General features: G+C 32.9%; 1 protein-coding gene across 1 annotated transcript; it reads left to right on the forward strand.

The window, feature by feature from the left end:
- The first annotated feature begins 5,298 nt into the window (after positions 1-5,298).
- LOC133178874 (uncharacterized) lies at positions 5,299-5,864 on the forward strand. Its single transcript, XM_061313541.1, has 2 exons — positions 5,299-5,426; positions 5,474-5,864. Exons 1-2 carry the CDS (start codon positions 5,299-5,301, stop codon positions 5,862-5,864), a joined length of 519 nt encoding a protein of 172 aa, XP_061169525.1.
- Positions 5,865-23,068: the final 17,204 nt, after the last annotated feature.

The raw sequence follows: 23,068 nt of genomic DNA on the forward strand, positions 1-23,068 counted from the left end.
CACCAAAATTAATGCAATCTTTAAAAATCTTCTTCTTTACTCCTGGCCATCAAGCAGTCAAACTGTTGACATGATTGTAATAAGCATTGAGCCCTCTACCAAAATTGTGAAATTCATGGCCCCAGGGTCAGGGGTTCTGGTGCTAGGGTGGGGCTATATAGATCATATAGTGAAAGTGCATTATTTCTTTGAAAATCTTCTTCTCTACTCCTGGGTATTATCAAAACAAATTAAATACATAGTTATGATAAGCAAGAGTGACTCTACCAAAATTGTGAAATTCATAGCCCCAGGGTCAGGAGTTCTGGTGCTAGGGCGGGGCTATATAGATCATATAGTGAAAGTGCATTATTTCTTTGAAAATCTTCTTCTCTACTCCTGGGTATTATTGAAACAAATTGAATATATAGTTATGATAAGCAAGAGTGACTCTACAAATATTGTGAAATTCATAGCCCCAGGGTCAGGGGTTCTGGTGCTAGGGCGGGGCTATATAGATCATATAGTGAAAGTGCATTATTTCTTTGAAAATCTTCTTCTCTACTCCTGGGTATTATCAAAACAAATTAAATACATAGTTATGATAAGCAAGAGTGACTCTACCAAAATTTTGAAATTCATAGCCCCAGGGTCAGGAGTTCTGGTGCTAGGGCGGGGCTATATAGATCATATAGTGAAAGTGCATTATTTCTTTGAAAATCTTCTTCTCTACTCCTGGGTATTATTGAAACAAATTGAATACATAGTTATGATAAGCAAGAGTGACTCTACCAAAATTGTGAAATTCATAGCCCCAGGGTCAGGAGTTCTGGTGCTAGGGCGGGGCTATATAGATCATATAGTGAAAGTGCATTACTTCTTTGAAAATCTTCTTCTCTACTCCTGGGTATTATTTAAACAAATTGAATACATAGTTATGATAAGCAAGAGTGACTCTACCAAAATTGTGAAATTCATGGCCCCAGGGTCAGGGGTTCTGATGCTAAGGCGGGTCTATATAGATCATATAGTGAAAGTGCATTATTTCTTTGAAAATCTTCTTCTCTACTCCTGGGTATTATTGAAACAAATTGAATACATAGTTATGATAAGCAAGAGTGACTCTACCAAAATTGTGAAATTCATGGTCCCAGGGTCAGGGGTTCTGGTGCTAGGGCGGGGCTACATAAATCATGTAGTGAAAGTGCATTATTTCTTTGAAAATCTTCTTCTCTACTCCTGGGTATTATTTAAACAAATTAAATACATAGTTATGATAAGCAAGGATGCCTCTTCCAAAATTGTGAAATTCATGGCCCCAGGGTCAGGGGTTCTGGTGCTAGGGTAGGGCCATATGTATCCTATAGTGAAGGTGAATTATTTCTTTAAAAATCTTCTTCTCTGCCCCTGGGTATTATTTAAACAAACTATTAGTACATTGTTATGATACGCAAGGATGCCTCTTCCAAAATTGTGATTTTCATGGCCCCAGGGTCAAGGGTTCTGGTGAAAAGGGGGGGGGGCTCTATTGATTATATAGTGAAAAAGCAAAATTTCTCTGAAAATATTCTTTTCTGCTTCTGGTTAAAAAGCAATGAAGCTAAGTGTATAGTTATGATGAGCAAGAGTGCTTCTTCCAGGGTAGTGAATTGCATGACCCCTGGGTCAGATGTGCTGGTGTGAGGGTGGGGCTCTTGAGAATATAGTTAAAATGCATTAATTCTATTAAATAATCTTGTCTGCTCCTTAGTGTTAAGCAGATAAACAAAGTGATTACTTAAGATGAGCAAACTTCTGGTCCCAGGGTGAGAGGCTCTGGTGTTTCTTGATGGGGAGGGGGGCTCTATTGATAATATAATGAATCTGTAGTAAAAATGCATTATTTCTTTAAAAATCTTCTTTGCACCTGGGCATATCAGAGGCAAAAAGAGTAAAAGTTTTAATAAGGAAGGGTATTTTTACCAGATTTTTGAACATCTGGACCATTTGGTCAAGTGTTCTGGTCCCGGCTAGGGCTCTGTTAATTTGTAATCTACTGAGAGGAGTTATTCCCCTTTGGCATTTACTTTTGATAATTAATCCCTGTAAATAATGTACTTGAAAGGTTAATAGAATAAGAGAATTATGCAAGAATTTTTATTGTATAATACAAAAAGTACTTTCCTAGTTTTAATGATCAAGTAGACTTGTAAATAATAGATAAATAAAAATGAGACAAAAATAACTTGTCTTATTAAATGTTCATCAAAGACCAAGAGAGGCCAATGTAAAAGATTTCAACAAGGAATTAAGATAGTACAGAAGCACTGATAGTTTGTTAATTTACTGTATGGTGATAGTGTTAAATGGGGAACATATTAGAACCTAATTTATGAACTGTAAATGAATGGTAGACTAATTACATTTTTGATCCTGATCACTCTGTTTTTCTTGCTTTTGGCAACAAAGCTTCACCTTTCAGTTCATTTTATACTCTATGGATTCTCTAAATTGTTGTGTTGTACTCAGGTGACCATTAAGGCCCTTGGGCCTCTTGTTGGGTTGTGTAATGCCCCCGCCACTTTTCAGAGAGTCATTGAACAAGCACTCAGTGGATTACAATGGCATATTACCGTTCTCTACCTGGACGACATCATTGTTTATAGTCGAACATTTGACGAGCACCTGAAAAATCTTAAATCAGTGTTTGATCGCTTGAATTCAGCTAATTTGAAATTAAAAGCTAAGAAATGCAAATTCTTTAGGAAAGAAGTGACATTCTTAGGCCATGTTATTTCAGAAGAAGGAGTTAAAACAGACCCTAGTAAAACTGACACAGTTAATAACCTGAAAACGCCAACAAATGTCGGTGAACTCCGAAGTTTCCTAGGCCTTGTGTCCTACTATCGACGATTTGTTAAAGACTTTGCAAAAATTGCAAGATGCCTACATGAACTTACCAGCAAAAATAAGATGTGGACGTGGACTCAAGAATGTGATGACGCTTTCTGTTTGCTTAAGCGTAAGCTAGTGAGTGCGCCTATTCTTGGTTATCCAGACGTAAATGGAGGGACCTTTATTCTGGATACGGACGCGAGTAGTGATGCCATAGGAGCCGTTCTATCTCAAATTCAAGATGGAAATGAAAGAGTGATTGCGTATGGAAGCCGAACATTGTCAACAGCAGAAAGGAATTACTGTGTAACACGCAAAGAAATGTTAGCACTTGTGTTCTTCATCAAACATTTCAAACAATATTTACTTGGTCGTGAATTTACATTAAGGACAGATCATGGATCTCTAGTGTGGTTGCACAAATTTAAAGACCCGGATGGACAGATTGCGAGATGGCTGCAACAGTTAGCTGCATTTACGTTTAAGATACAGCACAGACCCGGGAAGCGACACGGAAATGCCGATAGTCTGAGCAGAATTAATGTACATGGAATAACATGCAAACAATGTAAACTGGATGTTACAGAGGAGTATTCAGGACCAATATATAATCATGTAGAACAGCTAAGAACCTTGCCTGTAAAAGTGAACAATAATGTGTATTCGCTTCATGGTTTATTTAATGACGACGTATCACCTGTGAATTCTAGTAGTGTCAGTGTACTAGCTAACCGACCTTTACGAGCAAGGCAAAAGTAACAACCAGAGGATTCCTTAACTTTGGGAAATATTAGGGAGGCACAGTTGACTGACAAGGATATGTTTAGATTTCTTAAATGGAAAGAAAATTCCGAATTTAAGAAACCACCAATTAGTTTGATTTCCTCATTAGGATTTGAATGCAAATTCCTATATGCTCGCTGGGAATTACTAACTGTGAAACAAGGCGTACTGTGTATAAAATGGATTGACAGTGATTGTAAGCGATTGCGGACAATGTTATGTGGAATTTCCATGATGCACAAACAGCAGGACACATGGGCGTCAGAAGAACACTGGACAAGATAAATAAAAGTCAATATTATTGGCCTCATCTCAGAAAAAGTGTACATGATTATGTGACTTCTTGTGATATATGTGAGGAACGAAAACATCCAAGTAAGAAGAAACGTGCATACATGAAAACTTATCTAAGTGGTGTGAAATTCGAGCGAATAGCAGTGGACATAGCTGGCCCGTTCCCTAAAACAAACAACGGATTTGTGTATATATTAGTGATTGCGGACTATTTCACCAAGTTTACGGAGATATTTCCCCTTCGCGATATTGAGGCTGGGACAGTAGCAAATATCATATTCCGAGGCTGGATCAAGAGATATGGCTGTCCCCAGGAATTACATTCGGACCAAGGTCTAGAGTTTGAAAGCCAGATATTCCAGGAATTATGCAAAATGTTGCAGATAAACAAAACGCGCACTACCGCTTATCATCCTCAGTCAGATGGAATGATTGAACGGTTAAACCGAACTGTGAAAGATGTGCTATCAAAGTACATTTCTGTACATCAAAATGACTGGGATAAATTTTTAGATGGAGTTGTATTCGCATATAACAGCACAGTGCATGATATGACTGGGGTTACGCCATACAGAATGGTATTTGGAGAAGAAATGAGATTACCTGTTGAATTAGTGACGGAAAATGTTAATCGGGAAGAAGAGCGTGTTTCTACACCTGCAGAATATGTGCGTACCCTGGAAAATTCCCTTTGTGAATTATACGACATTGTGAGAGATGTGACAGGAAAAGACGTATATCGTCAAAAACGTAATTATGACAGAAAAGTGCGAGAGGTAAATTACGATATTGGAGACCTAGTGAGGAGAAATCAACGGCAAATAATTAAGGGAACAAAATCAAAATTAGCACGAAATTGGACTGGTCCTTGGTATGTTGTGAAACGATTAAGTGATGTACTCTACCAAATTCGACATTCAAAAACTTCAAAACCCATAATCGTTCATACGGACAACTTAAAGCCATACCGAGGGAATAAACAAACCCCCATGACCCCGACGCAATATACAAGTGACCAGACAGTCAGCGCGACAGCGAGGAGGAAACGTTTGAAGTCGCCGGCAGACACGCGCCATAGTCTTACCCAGTCACTTACCCACAACCAATCAGAAGCCAGAACCAAGACTACCCGACATGGACGGGTTATAAAGAGGCCAGTTCGTTTCAGAGACAATAACTGACCAGATGATTTGTGAAAATTGTGGACAGTGTTTTTCGACTAGAAGTAATTTAAACCAACACAAACGCGAACAGCATGAAAACCATGTAGAGCCATACAAATGTTCATTTTGCCAGAGACTCTTTCTAAGAAAATTCAACCTAAAAAGACACTTGTTAGCAGTGCACCAATCTTCAAATGTTCAAGACATGGACCACAAAAGAAGAAAAGTTGAGAGAGCGAGATATGAAGAAATGCAGAAACCTGTCTATGTTCTTGGTCATTTATATGAAGACATCTCCAGTGATGAAGAAGATCGTAGTGAACCGGTGAACCAGTTGATCGATAGTGACGATTTAGAAGGGATATCTGTGTATTCTACAGACTTCGACTTCATCGACAACTTGACTCTGTTTGTGATATAAGAACCGTGATATCAGAGAACACAGAAGAAGCTGAAGATACGCGTCATGTGATTATTTCCGAGAACGCTGAAAGTGATGATGATTCTGCAGAGGAGACCGGATACCAAACAGATGTCAACAACAATTGTACGGTGACAAAGACAACCATTTGTTTAGTGATGAACCGCTCCGTACGACGCGACCCTTGCGGGACAGAAGAAATATCGCGGGATTCGCAAATCGTGTATTCAGAGGATATCGACCCTAAAGACATTGACTTTGCGGCGGTAGCCACAGACATTTTGGATGAAGTGCCAAAACATTTTAATGATGAACATGTAAATGTGAGACTTGTGAAGGGAGATTTATGATTTGGATGTATATAAAAGTTTTGTAAATAATTGTGAAAATATTTATTATTAAATGTGATTTTATATCATGTTTATATTGCTTTATGACAGGAAGAAAGTTTTGTTTATACTCTATGTTTCACTGGGTCAATTGTAATTATATTTTTCATGTCCATTGTTGTGTCAATGATGTTTTATAATATTTTTCCCCTGTAATTAAGATTGTGAATAGTTCCTTTTGAACGGAGTCAAAAGTTAAGTGGGGGAAGTTGTAACGATATTTAATTATTTCATTATGTTTGTTATATTTGATTCCGTTATTATATATTTAGATAGTCAGTTGTTTACATACCATTGCTCCTCGCGAGCAATACTAAATTATTATGTAATGGTCAAAACGCATTGCTCCTCGCGAGCAATGCCCCAATGTTATATACAGCAGACAGAGAGACTTGTAGTAGAGAAGTAAAGGAGTTGACACATAGGATATACGTTTAACATATTGTGGAAAATTTATGTGTTATTCTTGGATGTTGTTGTGATTTTAATATTATGTGTAAAAAGTGTAAATAAACTTTTAAACGAACTTCAGAGTATTTTATTCCGAGGATTGAAAATTTAGAGTTATCCCTCTTTGAACGCTACGGCGACGTTACCAGGGATGGGGTAATGGTAATGTGTAATGGTAATTGACAGTAATTAATTACAAATTTCGAAGTAATTGAAAGTAATGTGTAATTGGCCCAATTTTCAATTACATGTAATTGTAATTTAATTAATTACTTTTGAGAAAATCATGTAATTCACAATTACTTTTCAATTACATTTAATTACACTGGTGTTTAATAAATGAGAAATAGCCCCCCTCCCCTTTTTTCAAATCCCAAACACTTTATTCAAGAAAGGTTAACTAATTTTTAGGACAAAATGTTCTATAATATATTAAAAATATATATATTTATTTTCTTTATTTAGTGAATTGCTGTTTCCTCTTTAAAATGCATTTTCTTCAAAACTTTTTAATATTATTTATCTCCTTGTTTATAAATATATTAAATAAAATTAATAATTTCAATTAAGTTGTTTATGAATTGACACTTAAAATATCTAGTCCAATGGCTTCTAATCCTTTGTTTGCCATACCTACTGCTTGTGTAAGAAGTGATTAACAGGTGCTAATTAGTGCCCTAGGGTTATGTACATATTGACACTTAACTTAAATAGAGATTTTACACACATTTTGACCTTACCTATTGGTAGTTTTATATACATACATTGACTATGTCTTCCCACAAATCTTTTTTAAAATATATAGTTTGGTGTTATAACACCATGGCAGTTTTTCTATTTTAATAAAAATTTGTGGGAAGACAGTAGTTTAACACACAAAATGTCAAATACTATAATTTTTTGGGATGTATAGCTTAGCTAGGATGATGAAAAAAGCAGGAAACAAGGCAAAACGCATCCATTGTTTTGCAAAAATTATCAGAAAGCTTAAAAACGGACACATGAATAAACAGCATCCAGGTTCTGTAAAAGGGCCATGTCCCAGTTGAAAATTGGCTCTTTTTTCCCAAAGTTCTGGTAACAATTCCCAACTGATGGCCAAATTCAATTTTTTTTATGCTGTTTATGTATAGAAATAACGTGTTTTGAAATTTTAATCATTTTTAAAGATACCGGTATATATCATGTGTATATGGGGTCCACTAGTCCACTATTTAACTCTTTAATCAACAAATAAATATAAGTCAACAACATTTCCCAATTTTGCCACCTTTTCGATTAAAAATTCACAAGTAGAAGGACACAGGACCCTGTACCAAAAAGGGTCAATTAAGCCCTGAAACTTGCTATATTAGTCAGTATTTGTTTATTCCTGTCACAAATGTCCCAGTGTAAAATATCTTCATTGTGGCAGAAAAATCCTTTAACCTGATAGATGTAGGTTAGGGCACTTAGTGGACACAATATTTTAAAATTTCATTAACATCTACACAATGTTTACTTAATGTAAAAAATAGTAAATGAAAGTATATGAATAAAAATGAACGTTCATGACTATTTATCATTGTTTATTTTTATATGTTTTTTCCTAATGAAATTTGTAATTTAATTAATTACATTTGCAAAGTAATTGTAATTTAATTAATTACATTTCAAAATCCTTGTAATGGTAATGGTAATTTAATTGAAGGTTTGGGGCAAGTAATTGTAATTTAATTAATTACTTTCCTATGTAATTGACCCCATCCCTGGACGTTACAATTGTTATTTTCTTCAACATTGATCATAATGCTTTGGGAAAAAGTCCACATGAAGCTGTATTTATTTCCTATACATATAGCAATTCAATTTCTAGCCGACTTTTAATCGGAACAATTTAAAGAAATTGATACAATAGTAATTTTTATCAGAGACTACTTTTTCTGTATTTATTTGATCATTTGACAAAAAAAAAACATTATCATAATTTTTTTTAAGCAAAATTTTCGTGGCATCCCCTTCTTCCGTTTTTCCTCCTAGCATATTCTCTTGCTGTTAATTTAGCATAGAATTATTTATATAGGGGTCGTTTGCCCCACCCCCCACCCCTCCTCATTCGTTTTTATAGTAGGGGATTCGAATCTCCTGTGATACCAGTATCTATATCCAAAAAATGGGTTCTCCTTTTTAGTTTGAACTTTTACCGATTGCCTTTTTATTCAGAGATTTATTTATTTATTTTATTTTATTTTATTTTATTTTTTTGCTTGTCAATGATCTCTGCCCCCACCCCCATCCCACCCCTTCCTCAAACACACATTTGGAAATCGGCGCTTCACTCTGAGCTGGTCTAACTGCACATATCGATATGATTAACTTGGATTAAAATTCGAATGGCTAAATTTATACATTTTACATGAAGGTATCTTTTAGAATAAAGAAGCGAATATGTGCATTGATCTCTCGATCTCTCTGAAAAAAAAAATATATACGTATATATATATATATATATATATATATATATATATATATATATATATATATATATATATATATATATATATGTAGAATAACATTTAATATTAAAACTTAGTGTTCTTAACATGAGTCAATTTTAAGCATTTGTAAATTGCTCAGAAAACAAATATACAGTATCTTTAGTCATGCATAATATATAGACATCGCTATAAATCATCATAATTAACAATGAGTTCAATGTCGCGTTTAGACTAATTATGTGATATCAATTGAGTTAAATACTTAAATAGAATAAATAATAAATGTATGTACTATATTATATGTAATAATATTATTCAATAAAAATTTCCGTATCAAATTTCATATAATTTGATATTTTTCTTGTTACACCTGGAAATCCAATTTTTGTTCACAAACGCAGTCGACAAAAATCACTTCCGTGTTTACAATTATACCGAGACTTTTCTTACTCATTCCATATACTTCGATTTTTTGGCAAATGACAATAAAGCTAAAATTTTACTTTTAATCTGTAAAGACTAGTAAAACATTATAAAAAGTGATTTTATATCCAAATATCTCGGCTGAACCAAAGGTAAATATTTTTAAATGTCTCTTGCATCTGTGCTCAATGGAGAATTTCAAGGGGATGTTGGGGAGGATGTCCGCAACAATCTCTACACCCCCACACCGTGACACAAATATACACAGACACACACTAAAAATTCTTATAATACATCTTGATTTTGCTTGTATAAGGACTCTATAAATAAAGTGTGAACAAAAGCATGCATGGTTTTCGATATTTCAATTGAGAAACTTACGGAATTTCACCGAGTATACGGGAGCATTTTTCCTGGTGGGAGTAGGTATCTAAAATTGTTTTTTTTTTTTTTTTTTTTATATATATATATATATATATATATATATTTAATATAAAAGGGGATCATTATCCAATATCATATAAAATCGCTGGGGATTCATAGATATTTTAACAGAAATCCTGTATAAACGATAAGAAGTTGACCTCTCCCTGTTCCAACACCCCCCCCCCCCTTGTTCCAGTCAACCCACTTTTCGTTAGTTCTTGATCATACACAATTCAATCGATAAAAGGGTTCAATACAAATTTATATCGTGGGAGGTGGGGTAACTCAAATAAACGGATTATCTACAGTATATTTACATGTACATCAAGTACTAACTGACATACTGTATTACATGTACATTAAGTACTACTATATCAATGCTGCCTTGTGGGGAATTGTTTGTTCTTTAACAGTGAATCTTAATCATATGACTTCTTTTAGGCTAAATTTTTTTTATGTGTTTCCGTTAAGTCAACCATCTCTAATTTTTATCCACCATCCCTACTCCTTTTTTTTAGGCCAACTGTACAATGTACCACAAATATAATTTTTTTTTTTTTGCCTTGTGTATATTTTTCATTACATACAAACTTACATCTTCTATAACATTCTCCTCCTTTTGATAAACTTCGTAGTTATGATAAGCCACAGTAAGTTGTTTTCTGAAGCAAGCACAAATTCCTATAATGCAAATATATTAATAAGATCTGTATCTGGAATGTCCTGATAACATGGTGATCTTTCAATATAGACCAATTAACAACTGATTAAGTCTATTATATAAAAAAAAGAATATTTAATTTAAACATTAGCCTATGTCAATTTATTTAAAAGCTTCTTACATGTGGTTTTTATACAAAATGAATATTTGAAAACATTAAAATTTATACCTGTGCCAAGGGTTGTCTAACCATTCCCACTGACTGTCGTATCTTCTGCTTGTTGTTTTCCTCCAATTGCATCTTGCATTTTTCTCATGGGTTTATGAGTACATGGATTCCCACATGATGGGAATGCAAGTCAGACTTCATAAATTTTGTTTCAATATTTTACAAAGTGAATTTGACTTAAAAAATCTATTATTAATAAAGATCCATACATCATTATCAAGTTGAATGCTGAGAAAGCAGTGACTCATTATTTTCATTGATTGATTGATGACTTACTTTGTCATTCACACCTGAATTCCTTTTAAAAAGTTGAAAAACACATCATTTTCCTATTATTGTTTCATGTGTATTTTTCTGGCTTCTGTTTTTGCCACATCTTGTAATAAACTTCTTTAGATTTTAATACAGGAGAGTCAACAAAGGGAAATAACACCGATTTAATTCTTTGTCTTCAGTGCAAAAGAGTCAGCAAAGGGAAATAACTCTAAGTTAATTTTTAGGAAAAGTTGTAATTTGAGGGGATTGGAATATGACTTTTAACTGATTTCTCCACCTCAAATCTTTTTGCATCTCTCAGATCTGAACTCGATCTTACTAAAAAGATCTTTTTTCTAAGTTTCAATTGCCTGCAAAAATTTATATGTATATCAAGAAATAGGCACTTTTGTATTCATTTTTATGACAAATTCATGTAAATTGATCTGTATCATATTAAAAACCTTGGGTTAAATTGAATAAAATTTAGATGCACAGAAACTTTGATTACTTAACTATAAAACGAAACCCATGTTATGTTCATAACTTTCCTACATTAAGTAAGCACGGAATTATTTTACATGGTGATGACAATCAGGTCAGTTTTGCCATAACAAAATATTTCTAAGTCGTTGCCATGGAAACCAAGGAGGTACTTTCCAAAATTTACCCACCAATAGTCTTTATATAGGGCACTCTCTAATACTATAGTGATAAAAGAAAATTCCATGATAGTGCATGGCCTTCGTGGATTTTTGTAAACTTGTTAAAGTATTCAAGATTCTAAAATTTGAACAATTTTTGGATTGGGTTCATGGGTCGAAATTATCGTCATGTCACAAATTTGATCAATTAGTACTTGGAATCATTCTTGCAAGACTTTTTAATGTAAAAAGAAATTTTGTTACAATATGCCTTTTTGTGCTATGAACGTAAAGAAAGGTTTTTATCATAATGTATAATCGTTTAATTACAAATGTACTTGTTCAAATTAAAAAAAACACTAAAACATTATACTGACTCTAAGTAACAGAAATATTTAATAGCCCCCAACCGAAGAACTCGGAGGGAATTATAGGTTTCCTCCTCGTCTATCTGTCTATCTGTCTGTCTTTCTATCTGTCCATCTAGCTGTCCATATGGCTGTCCCTCCGTCTGTCTGACAGTCTGTCCCACTTGGTTTTCCGGGATTTTTTTTCTTAATGCTTGCAGATATCGCGCTGATTTTATTGTATGTGGGTGTATCTTGATGTGTTAAACGTCAAGTTTGCATTTCGTTTCGCTTCAATGATTTTTTACGGAATTACGTCATCTTTCTTTTTTTATTTTTAACGGTTTCCGAATTTTTTTCTAAACACGTGCAGATATTGAGCTGATTTTTGGTATGTGAGTTTACCTTGATGAGTTATATATCAGGTCTGCATTTTGTTCCGCTTCAATGATTTTTTGACTGAATTAAGGCTTCTTTTTTCAATTTTTGTTTGTTTTAATTTTTACGTTTTATACTTTATCATTAAGAAAAATATAAATAAAATAATATAAGCTTGCTGAAGCTCGTCCAAAATCATTAATTCATCTCCATCATTGAATCCATTTACATTTTAATCAAATAAATTCTTCTTGAAACGTAAAATATCAAAATTGTGAATAAAAGATAAGAATTATTCATACATGATACTTAATCAAGTACACACATATATATATGCCAAGTAAGAGATATTCCATGAACAAGACAACCTTTTTGCAACAGCCGAATTTTTAAAAAAAAAAATCAAGCCCTTTTATCTTCGGGTATTTAGAAGGCAAAATAATAATCAAATTATTTTAATGTGTTAATAAACAGCAAGTAAGTATTTAAAATTACAATTATTCGGCTTATATTAGCTAATTTAATAGAAAAGACAATAAGCTGAGTTTGTATAAGTTTCACACATGTACAAAAATATTTAAATAATTAGTTTTATTGCTTGTAATATACGAACTTTGATTGCTTCCTTGCACGGCATAAACTTATCAGAATAACTTAAATAATTATTATTTTACCACTGAATACCGGTGGATAAAAGGGCTTGATTTTTTGCTTCCACAAAGTGCATTTTAAATTTGTATACACAATATCTCTTAGTTGGGAAACTGTTAAATCAAACTGTTATTGTCAATTTCACAACAATAGTTTGTTAGGTGAAACGAACAGGCTATCACAATTTAGAACATTAACAAATTTTAGTCAAACTTTTTCTACAACCAAAAAATTGTCTTTAGCAGGACATTAATCATATACTCATGGAATAAATCAGTGTGAAATTATACAAACTGTGTTCGATGTTTGAGAGTTACATTTTAAATCTTATCTTCATCCCCTCGAAAGAGCAGAACATAAAACTTTGTGACGTGTCTCTTGTATTCTAAGTAAATAATGCTGATATTCATATGTAAACAGATGCATGCAGTTCTGAAAATTTTCCTTAAACTTTTCTAGAAGGAATGAACAACATCAGTGGTAGAAATCATCATTACTATTGAAACTGGCCAATCTCACTGCTGTGAATGAAGCTGAGATGACTACATGGGCAGTAAGTGTGCTAGCATTCTTGAGGTACTTGCGCGCAGTAAAACTTCTAAACCCAAATTCGGCCAATAGAAAGTATCCAACTCACAGGAACGTTACCAGTTAGACTTTATTACATAAATGGAGCAACCATAGAACAACATACTTCTGGGTCAACACTGGACCAATATAATTAACAGATCTAGCACTTCAGAATTTTTAAGGAAAAAATGTTTATGCTAGGCCATCCTTAAAAATATCTTTGTTCCCCCTAACCCGACCCGAAAATTTCAAGTTGAATATGTAGGTAGGTAAATTATTATTTTTTCTGACAACAATTTTGAAAATACATTCTGAAAATTGAATAATATCTGTATAAATAAGAAAGATTAAAAGAAACCGATTTTTAAACCGAATATCATACAAATGAAATTTAACATGTATGGTAAATTAATTCACAAATATTATTCATTCGAACTTAATTTTAAATTTATTGAAAATGAATTTTTACAGAAAGACAAGATTCGCAAAACTCAACCATCGGCCATCCGAGTATATTCTTTTTTAAACCTACTATAATCTTCGAGTGCTTACACAGATAAAATGTCAAGGGCCTCGCGTGGCGCAGTAATTCTAGCGTTTCGTTTTGGAGTCACGACGTATAATTCAGGAGCTTACTCTAAGTCACAGGTCCCGACGTGTGGCGTGGAAACTGGTCAGTCAAATGAGACCGTAAAAAACGTAGGACCATGCAGTGTCACAGTATACATGTAGATGTTGGCACGATAAAGATCCCTTACTAATGCGTTACATGTATGACCAATGGCCATAAGTGCCGAGAAAAAGTATAAATTAGGAGCCCTCCACCAGGCAGGTGTTCAACTGTTGTCGACTCAGCAATTTTTAAAGGTATTTTAAAGTAAAGAAACAACCTATTTTCAAGGGCCCAACTAAAGAAAAGAAAAATACACTGGACGTCTCAGGAAGCCGTACCATACGCCAACTTGAAAGATTTCAACACTATCTGAAAAGAGAGTACCTGTATAAACAATATTTAATTCAACCAAACAATATCTAAAATAATTAAAGTTTCATATATCTAATGTTATAGTCACGAAGTTTACCCCATAAATAAAAGGAATGAAGAAACGACATCCGAATTATATTTATCAAGATGAAATAATTATACCAAGATATATTTACAAATCTTATGGTCCTGTATAGTAAAAATAGAATCATACATGAAGTGTTTTTTAGATCAAAACGAATGAAATGCAGTGAAATTTATTGATATGCATACACAAAGTGGGCCCCTCATCTGCTCCTGAGGCAGGCTTTGTCATGCTTACTACGCACGTTAATTTTAGAAGACATATTTGTAAATACCATCTTAACACTCCTTAGTCATGGTATATTTAATTCACGAAATGGTTCAATAGTGTAGAATTCTAATAAGTTAAAGATGTATATTAAGATTGATAAATCGCCGTTGTTTTATAACACTAAATAACCCTCTGTGGCCACATGTTGTGGGCGCCAAATGAGAGTAAAACAAAAGTCGCCATTCTGATAAAAAACGAATTTTGATGAAATTGTATTTTATAAAGTTGATAAACAATAAAAATAAATATTTGAATAATCTTATTAAAAAAACTTTTCAGTCGGCACGATTTAAGTGGGTCGGTTGCGTTAGGGGAAACAAACCTATTTTTTTATTTTGGCCTTATCACTCGACTATTTTTTGCTACAAAGAATGTTGCATATGAGAATAACTTTCAATTGTTGAATTATAAGAAACATAAATGATTCTAACACACATATATTTGGAACAATGGCAATTTGATCAGTAACTTATGCACAGAAAATACATTAGAAAAGTTCTCTCGACCAAGATATAAGGTAAATAAATATTGACCCCTATTAACTCCTTTCTGATATTATGTATAGCTGCTTACACTCAGCACATACAAAACTGTTAAAACATACCTCATGCAATACTGTCTTCTTCCATAATTTTTTCCGAGTGGTCGATTGCATTCAAATTGCCGATCTCTCGTTTAGAGGGATGTATTCGTCAAATAAGGTCATGAACAGAGAATTAATCATTGTAGGTATGAAAACTGTTTAATTTAATGCAAATTCAACATTGGAATCTATTAGCATTTATATTTTATAATATGCAATTCAAGATCTCGTGAAAGCCGCTTGAACATAAAATGAATACAACGAACCAGTTTTCAAAACAATAATACCTTACCAACAACATGTATTTTCGGCATTTGTGAAAGAATTTTTTTCCGAGAACATGTTTTACAATGAAAATATTTCGTTAATGGTTCAGAGAGAAAAAAAAAATGTTGCTGGTAGCAAATGAAACAAGTGCAGTGTGTCATCATATGATGGGTTTTCTATGCGAGGTGCATTTTATAAAAAGAGAAGAGTAAAGAGAAAATCGGTATCTGCCACTATTTAAAACACAAAAAACCTAACTGTTCCTGGAAACAAGTGAAAATAAATACTTTGAAAAAACAGGAAATGTAGTATAAAAATTCATTTTAAAATATAGTTGCGAATGTATACAAAATATATTGATTATTATTGCTGAAAAACATAAACATAAGCTACTCTCGTTCTGGTCAAATATATTCAGATAATAAGTACTATATCAGGGTTTTAATTGGTGACTAACTCAGTCCCCATGGCGCCTTAAAATTATGATTGGTGCGTAAAATTTTTCTATACATCGCCAAATTGGCCACCATTTTAAATCTACTTGGTGTTCGGCAAATTACTAAACTATAAACAATTTCAATTTTTTTTTTTCTTTATAAAGAGCAGAAAGGAAGTTTAAAAGTTAGCAATTGACTTGTCTCTTTATATTGACTAAGATCATTTTTTGAATTGATGCCTAAGAAAAAATTACCTGGCGACTAAAAATTTGTATTGGCAACTAAATTTGTTTGATTAGGAGCCAGTTGGCGTCTAAATTTTAGAAGTCACATAGAGGCCTGTATATAAGAGGCTTTAAAAAAAAGATAGCAATCAATCCGTTGAATTCAGCTTAAAATTATTAATTCATTTTCTTAGGTTTAGGTTTGAAAAGCTATGGGAATTTTTTTTTTTTGTTAATTGACACGTTAGATAAATAAATACAGAAATGAAATATAGATCACCCATTTTACTCAAAAAGCCATTTATGAGACTTTTTTATTTTGTTTACACACAATAACTTTTTAAAAAGCCCTTCAGTTCTTCAATGGCAATTCTTGCATAGACTTAGAAAACCATGTCTTCCTAAATTCTGTTGAAATTTCAATGAGGACTAATTGTGCTCTTTTGATCTCGATTTTTTTTCTTTATTCTTATAAAACCAATTTATTAAAAAACATTTACATGTGAAGAAGAAACCTTAATACGGTCTTCAATTTTATTTTTAGATATATCAATGACGTTTAGTCAATTAACAATAGTTACTTTCAGTCATATGTCGAGAGGATAGATCCCAGGGAACCCCCCCCCCTCCCTCCCCCAAAAAAAGAAACCACAGAGTCTGCCACTTCTGTTCCATATTTTGATGTTTTACTGACTATAGATGATAATGGCCAATAAATAGTTAAATGGATCTTCATCTTTTTCATCGTCAACTTCTCTTTTGTATGTAATTTTATTTAAACATCACCTGGATATAGTGTTTTGCCTCACAAATGATTCGAAACGCAAGATCATACTCAGAGTAATGTCAATACTTAGGGCACACGGCGGGTGTAACTGGTCAACAGGGAATGATTACCCCTCCTAGACACTTGATCACACCTCTGGTGTTTCAAGTGTTAAGTGTTTTGTCCTGGGCACGATTCGCTTTGTTTACTGGATTTAATAGATCACTGTATGTTAATTTCACAATTTACATCCTAAAACAACTGTTCGTAGAACAGGTGTATGACAAAATAAGTTATATAGAGGTCCTTCACTTCATTAGAGGAAAAACTCTGATTAAATTGAATGACCAGGGAAGTTTTAAAAGGATGCAAATACTTTGTGTTGCATTTACTTTGAAATGCAGGAAAAACTAAATAGATAATTAACATAGAGAGTTAATTCATTTTTACGAAAAATTTAATAAAAAGTCTCACAATCTTGGTAAAAACCTCTGCTGTTCTGAAGTACAACGTTCCGATAGAATTAAGTGTGACAAATAAACAGTATACTCAGCGTTGAGTACGAAATTGGTACATGTATAATGTTCAAATTTTTTTGCCACAGGTACAAAACGAACGCGTACATTTTCAACAAAGTAATGAAATAGAAATTTTTTAAAAGAAACTCTGCTTCTAGGGACAGCATTTCATAAAAGTATCATATTATGTTTAAAATTGGTTCGAATGATAACTATATGGGTATCTTTAATGGTTTAAAGTATTTTAAGCGTTTATGTAACAGCATATTCAAATCTCATTGGCTGGCTGTCTGCCTGACTTTCTGCTCTCAATGTGCCTTGATTTATTAATTTTTGAGCTTGATTTTATTATATTCCCTTTTCATTCTACAGAAACTGTAAAAAGCATCATAAAAATATGTTTAATCAGTTCGGAGTCGAATCAATAACCCCTGTATTCTTGTGGATTACCCTACCTTTTGAACCACTGTGGTGGTTCTCCAATGGAGAACTGTATGATTAAAAATATATTTTCAAAGATGCGTTTGTATGCATAAAAAATCCACGAGAAGACGTTGAAAAGTCGTTAATCTGATTTCATTTTAAAACATTTTCACTGGCAAAAAATGAGAAAACTAACGAACCAGACAATTTCATAAATATTTTAACATGCAATATTTACATTTAGTGTTATTTTCTTTATAAAATCCATTGGCAATTTGCAACATTCAATGCCCTATAACATACAAGAAACCTTGTCACTGCACTGTAGAATAAACAGTAGGAACTATAAGCATTACCTATACTCTAAAACACCAAATGAATATTGTTTTGGCTCAATTTAATTAAAAGCAACTACCCTATTAAATTATGAAAAAAATATTACAACTGTACGTTTAAAATTAATTTGTCATGTTTTCCCTTATTCATATCCATTAATATATTCATTTGCGTTCTTTAAATTTCAAATGCTCACATTTCACGTCACAACGGCCCTTACGTCTATTAAGCACATCTTTTCTGAAAGGCGCAATATTCATAAAAAGGAATAGAGAAATTTACATTTATGAAGTGAGGAATTAGACAATGTAAATATAAGCATTGAATTCTTACTTTTGGATGCCATCGGCCCTATAACAGCACCTGTCCGTGCCGACAAATTATCATACCGCGCTAACACGCGGTATTCAATTAGTCAGCATGGCCAGGTACTGTTATAGGACCGACGGCATCCAAAAATAAGAATTCTATGCTTAACTGCATAAATAAACATAGATAATTTTCTTTCAGACTGAACAGTGAACATCAACCTAAATGTAAATATCGTGATTTTGCTATGAATATACACCATATTCTTTTAGAATGTACTGATTTTTGCTTATATGAAGTAGATCATCCAATAATGTATAAACGATGCCTGATCTTTTAACAAAACTTTATCCTTGTATAATTTTACAATACTTGAAAGAATCTGATCACTTCAGTACGATTGAGATATTTTTATTTTAATTAATATTTGTTTGTATTGATCAATTTAATTATTTTCATATGTTTTGAAATTTTAAGTCCGGGTAGGACGCAAAAGCGTGTCCCGTGTCAAGGATTGCATCCCCTTTGGCAGGTAAAAGATCGTTACTCTGGTTTTCGATAAAGAGTAGGTTCAATGACGGCTGCCAGGGAATTACAATAACTTTCAAAACCGGCAACGGACCGTTATTACCGACTAGGAGTTAAACAATAACAATTAATAATATTTTGTAGAGTAAAATGTATGATTAATTGAATCGCTAATAAAGATTATAATTCTTTTTTTTTTTTACCTTCTCATATCTACAATTTATACTTCCATGTACTCACTTGAATTTTCACAATGTTTCCCTTGATAGTCATCTTTACAGCTTGAACACTCTCCAGTCAGCTCATCACATGTTCCATATTTACATGTTTGGGAGCATTGATGTTCACACCAAACCCCGTAATGTGATCTGTCACAAGACCTACAACTGCTGGATGGAGTACACTTTGTACAGGGAATACCAAGTCTGTTAGACTCGCATACTACAAGTTAAAAGTACATAACATCACAGGGAATTTTGATTGATTTAAAATAGAATTTATAATCTAAAAACCAATACTTTCGACTTTAAACAAACAGTTGTTCTCACAAATATATTTTTGTACTGGTAATCAACTTAATATTTATATTTGATATTGAATGTCAAAATAATAATTTATTATTAAAACACTTTAAATATTGATACCTTTGAGTTTAAAGTCACACACTTCCACATAGCTTGTCTATTAACGATAATCACATCTCCGTTTAAGTCTGGTTTACAGGTGATATTAACTGTGCTTGAAACAGATTCAAAAGGCACATTTTTATAAGCACAAACTTGTCGACTTGAAATATCTGAACCATTTTTAACGACGATTGTGAAGTTGCCTAAAAGAATTGAAACAAAATAATGAATAAATTTATGCTGCTAAGAAATAAAATACTTCAAATAAATACCCTAATTGCTTGCCTCCTTTTAACCGAAGGTAGACACCGGCAATAGTCAGGGACTGATTGAATTGTATCCTCCAGTACTCTCCTGCGCCTTCATTTGTTACAGCACACAATGCACATGTGTAATCATCAATGGGCCTGGAAGCTCCGTTCTGGGGAAGTGGTACAGAGCTTTGTGAGACTTTATATCCAGCAAGTGAACACACTCCTGAAATTCATTAAGTTTTCGTATAAATCAATTTTAGTTAAATCTATCTTTAAGAGAGAACACAATAATACCCAATCTTTTACACATTTGAATCCATTTTAAAAAAATATTCAAGTCTTAAGAAAATAAGTATCATTTGACATATTTCTCTATGTTCAAACATAAAATTATGTGACAACAGCAAATAAGTTATTGATATTGCTTTTTCAATTGTAAAAAAGAAAAATATCAACCTTTAGAATCAATGATGAGTAAGGATAGAACGATTATGCTTGTTGATTTGTGCATTGTGGCTGTCTGACCATCGCACAGAGCTCCAGTTAGTCTGATTAGGATGATTCAAATATTCTATATTTATAAATTTGAATGACACGTTCCAGTATAACCCAGAAATATCTATGGATTATTCGTATTAGGCTTTAAGCGTGAATAAAATTTTGCAAACAAGATCAGGGCGACATTGAAACATATATATTGATGAGTCATCATTGAAAATGTGGAATAACAAAACATATTTATAGTTTTTAATTCATTTAAAGCAGTATTTCTACTTTTATAGTTTTTCTTCTTCTCCATATTTTTATAGTTTAAAAGTATGGGCAGTTAGTATGAATCATTTATTTTGTTAAATTAAATGATAAATTCTTAACATAGAAACCCATTATAAAAGATTATGGGAAGTAGAAAATGTAAATCCCTTACTCAAAGCTTTCCACAAAACGAAAAGCCATCAAACCTAAATACTACACATAGATTCTTAATAGTACACGTCTCAACTATTTAGGTGGAGATAATGGGTGTTACAAAATTTAATGTAATTTACATTTACTGCAATACTTTTATATGATCTCAGTAAAAAAAAAAATTACTTTTAATCGAGCTACATTCTTTCAGATATAATATTTTATCACATAAATATCCCACTGAATACACCTTTTCTGTTAAAAATGTTCGCGTTTTGAAATTAAATTTGTTGTTTTGTTATTAAAATTACAGTTCTGAAAATCTAAAATTATTGGGTTTTTTTTTTTTGTTTTTTGTTTGTTTTTTTTTTTTTTGAGATCTAATCTAATAACTGCAACACCGTGTGCAAACACACTAAGTAACGCACGTTAGCACACACTGGTTCTTTGAACACACCTTTGCAGCTATGAGACAACATCTTTAAAAAAAAAGAAATTGTTTTTCAATGCTTATATTTTCATTTTTAACTTATTGTTCTACTACTTTAAATGTGACAGGTGTTTCAAAATCCTTGTATTATCCTTCGGAACATTTGAAATTGAAAATTAATAGAAGAGCCACAACGGTTAACTGTTTAAACTGCGTGGATTTTGATTTTCGCTTATGGTGTTGTACTTTCACGACGTTCAATGTTTGTGACGCCAAAATAAAATCATTACTTAACTTGTAACCTCCCCGTCCGTTATATGGTGTTTTTAAAATGGCAAAGCTTTCCACACGCTTTATAAGTATAGAATGTAAATATTTTAATTGAAATGTTAATTTTATTAGTCTCAAGTAAATGTCCTGGTTCTTTAGGTTTGACTGAAAAATTTATGTAAAAACATTGTCATTTCAAAGTTTAACATGATTTGTATGTAAAACGAACTTTTCTAAGCGCAGCCCAGATCATCTTAACCTTGTCCAAATGACTTTGAATCGGGATCATAACATAAGTACCTCAGCTCACAGTAGGAGTAGTCATCCTTCTCCCTTACAAGATTGCGATCAAACAAGAACTCTTCCAGTCTCTGTAATCTTTCATTGACCTTTTCTTAATAACCTTGTTGAAGAATCGTTGAATATTCGATGACTAAAAACTTGTGCTTCAAATCTTGACCTTCATAAGTTTACATGCAATGTCAGTATTGAAGTTTATGTTGCAAAATGGGTCTCCATCTTGCATATACTTGAATACTTAAATGGCATTATTCAACTGTGGTTGAATAGAATTTTTCAAAAGTAAATCCTTTCATAGCTTTACTAGTAATCTAAGCTTTTACGTCCATTTTGGTTCTTTTCTCAAAAAACAATCTTATTAAAGATTCAACGCTAATTGAGCATAACTTATAACAGAGAAGATACGATATTTTTTAGTAGGGCATCAGGGTTTTTTTTTTCTTTCTTCTTTTTTTTGGGGGTGGGGGGTGGGGGGTGGGGTTAATTTGGTACTCAATTCCTCTGTTGATTTGGTCAAGATGTCTTTTTAAGTAAACCCGCTTTTTGGAAGATTTGATACCTTTGAAAAATTAAAAAAGGATTATTTATCCTTCTTTTTATGATTATTTATTAAGACATAACTATAACCAATGAAATATAGTTTTTGTTTGGTAGTCTAGAAATTAACGTTGCAGCTATTGCAGATATACAATACATGACCTGTTACGCGGGATATGTTTTTTTTTTTTTTTTTTTTTGCCCCCGTAATCGAAGATTCGGGGGCATATAGTTTTTTGCCCTGTCTGTCTGTCTGTCCCCAAAAAGTCAACCTTGCCCAGATTTTTTGATTAGTTGAAGCTTTAGCTTTCATATTTCACATGTGTATTCCATGTGACAAGGCCTTTCTTTGGATACCATCATATTTGACTTTTTGACCTTGGAGTTGACTTGACCTCTTTTGCAAAATTTTATGAGATAGACTTTAACTTTGGCCATAACTTTTGAAAAGTTGGTGCTTGGGCTTTCAAACTTCACACATGTATTCCTTGTGAAACACCTTCCTTCGGATACCACCAACTTTGACCTTTTGACCTTACCTTGGAGTTTGACCGACTTTTGAAAAAAAATTAACTTGGCCATAATTTTGAACAGCTGGTT

The sequence above is a fragment of the Saccostrea echinata genome, unplaced genomic scaffold (genome assembly GCF_033153115.1).
Source record: "Saccostrea echinata isolate AGI-Se365-2 ecotype Australia unplaced genomic scaffold, CSIRO_AGI_Sech_v1 ptg000003l, whole genome shotgun sequence".
Taxonomy (NCBI): Eukaryota; Metazoa; Mollusca; class Bivalvia; order Ostreida; family Ostreidae; genus Saccostrea; species Saccostrea echinata.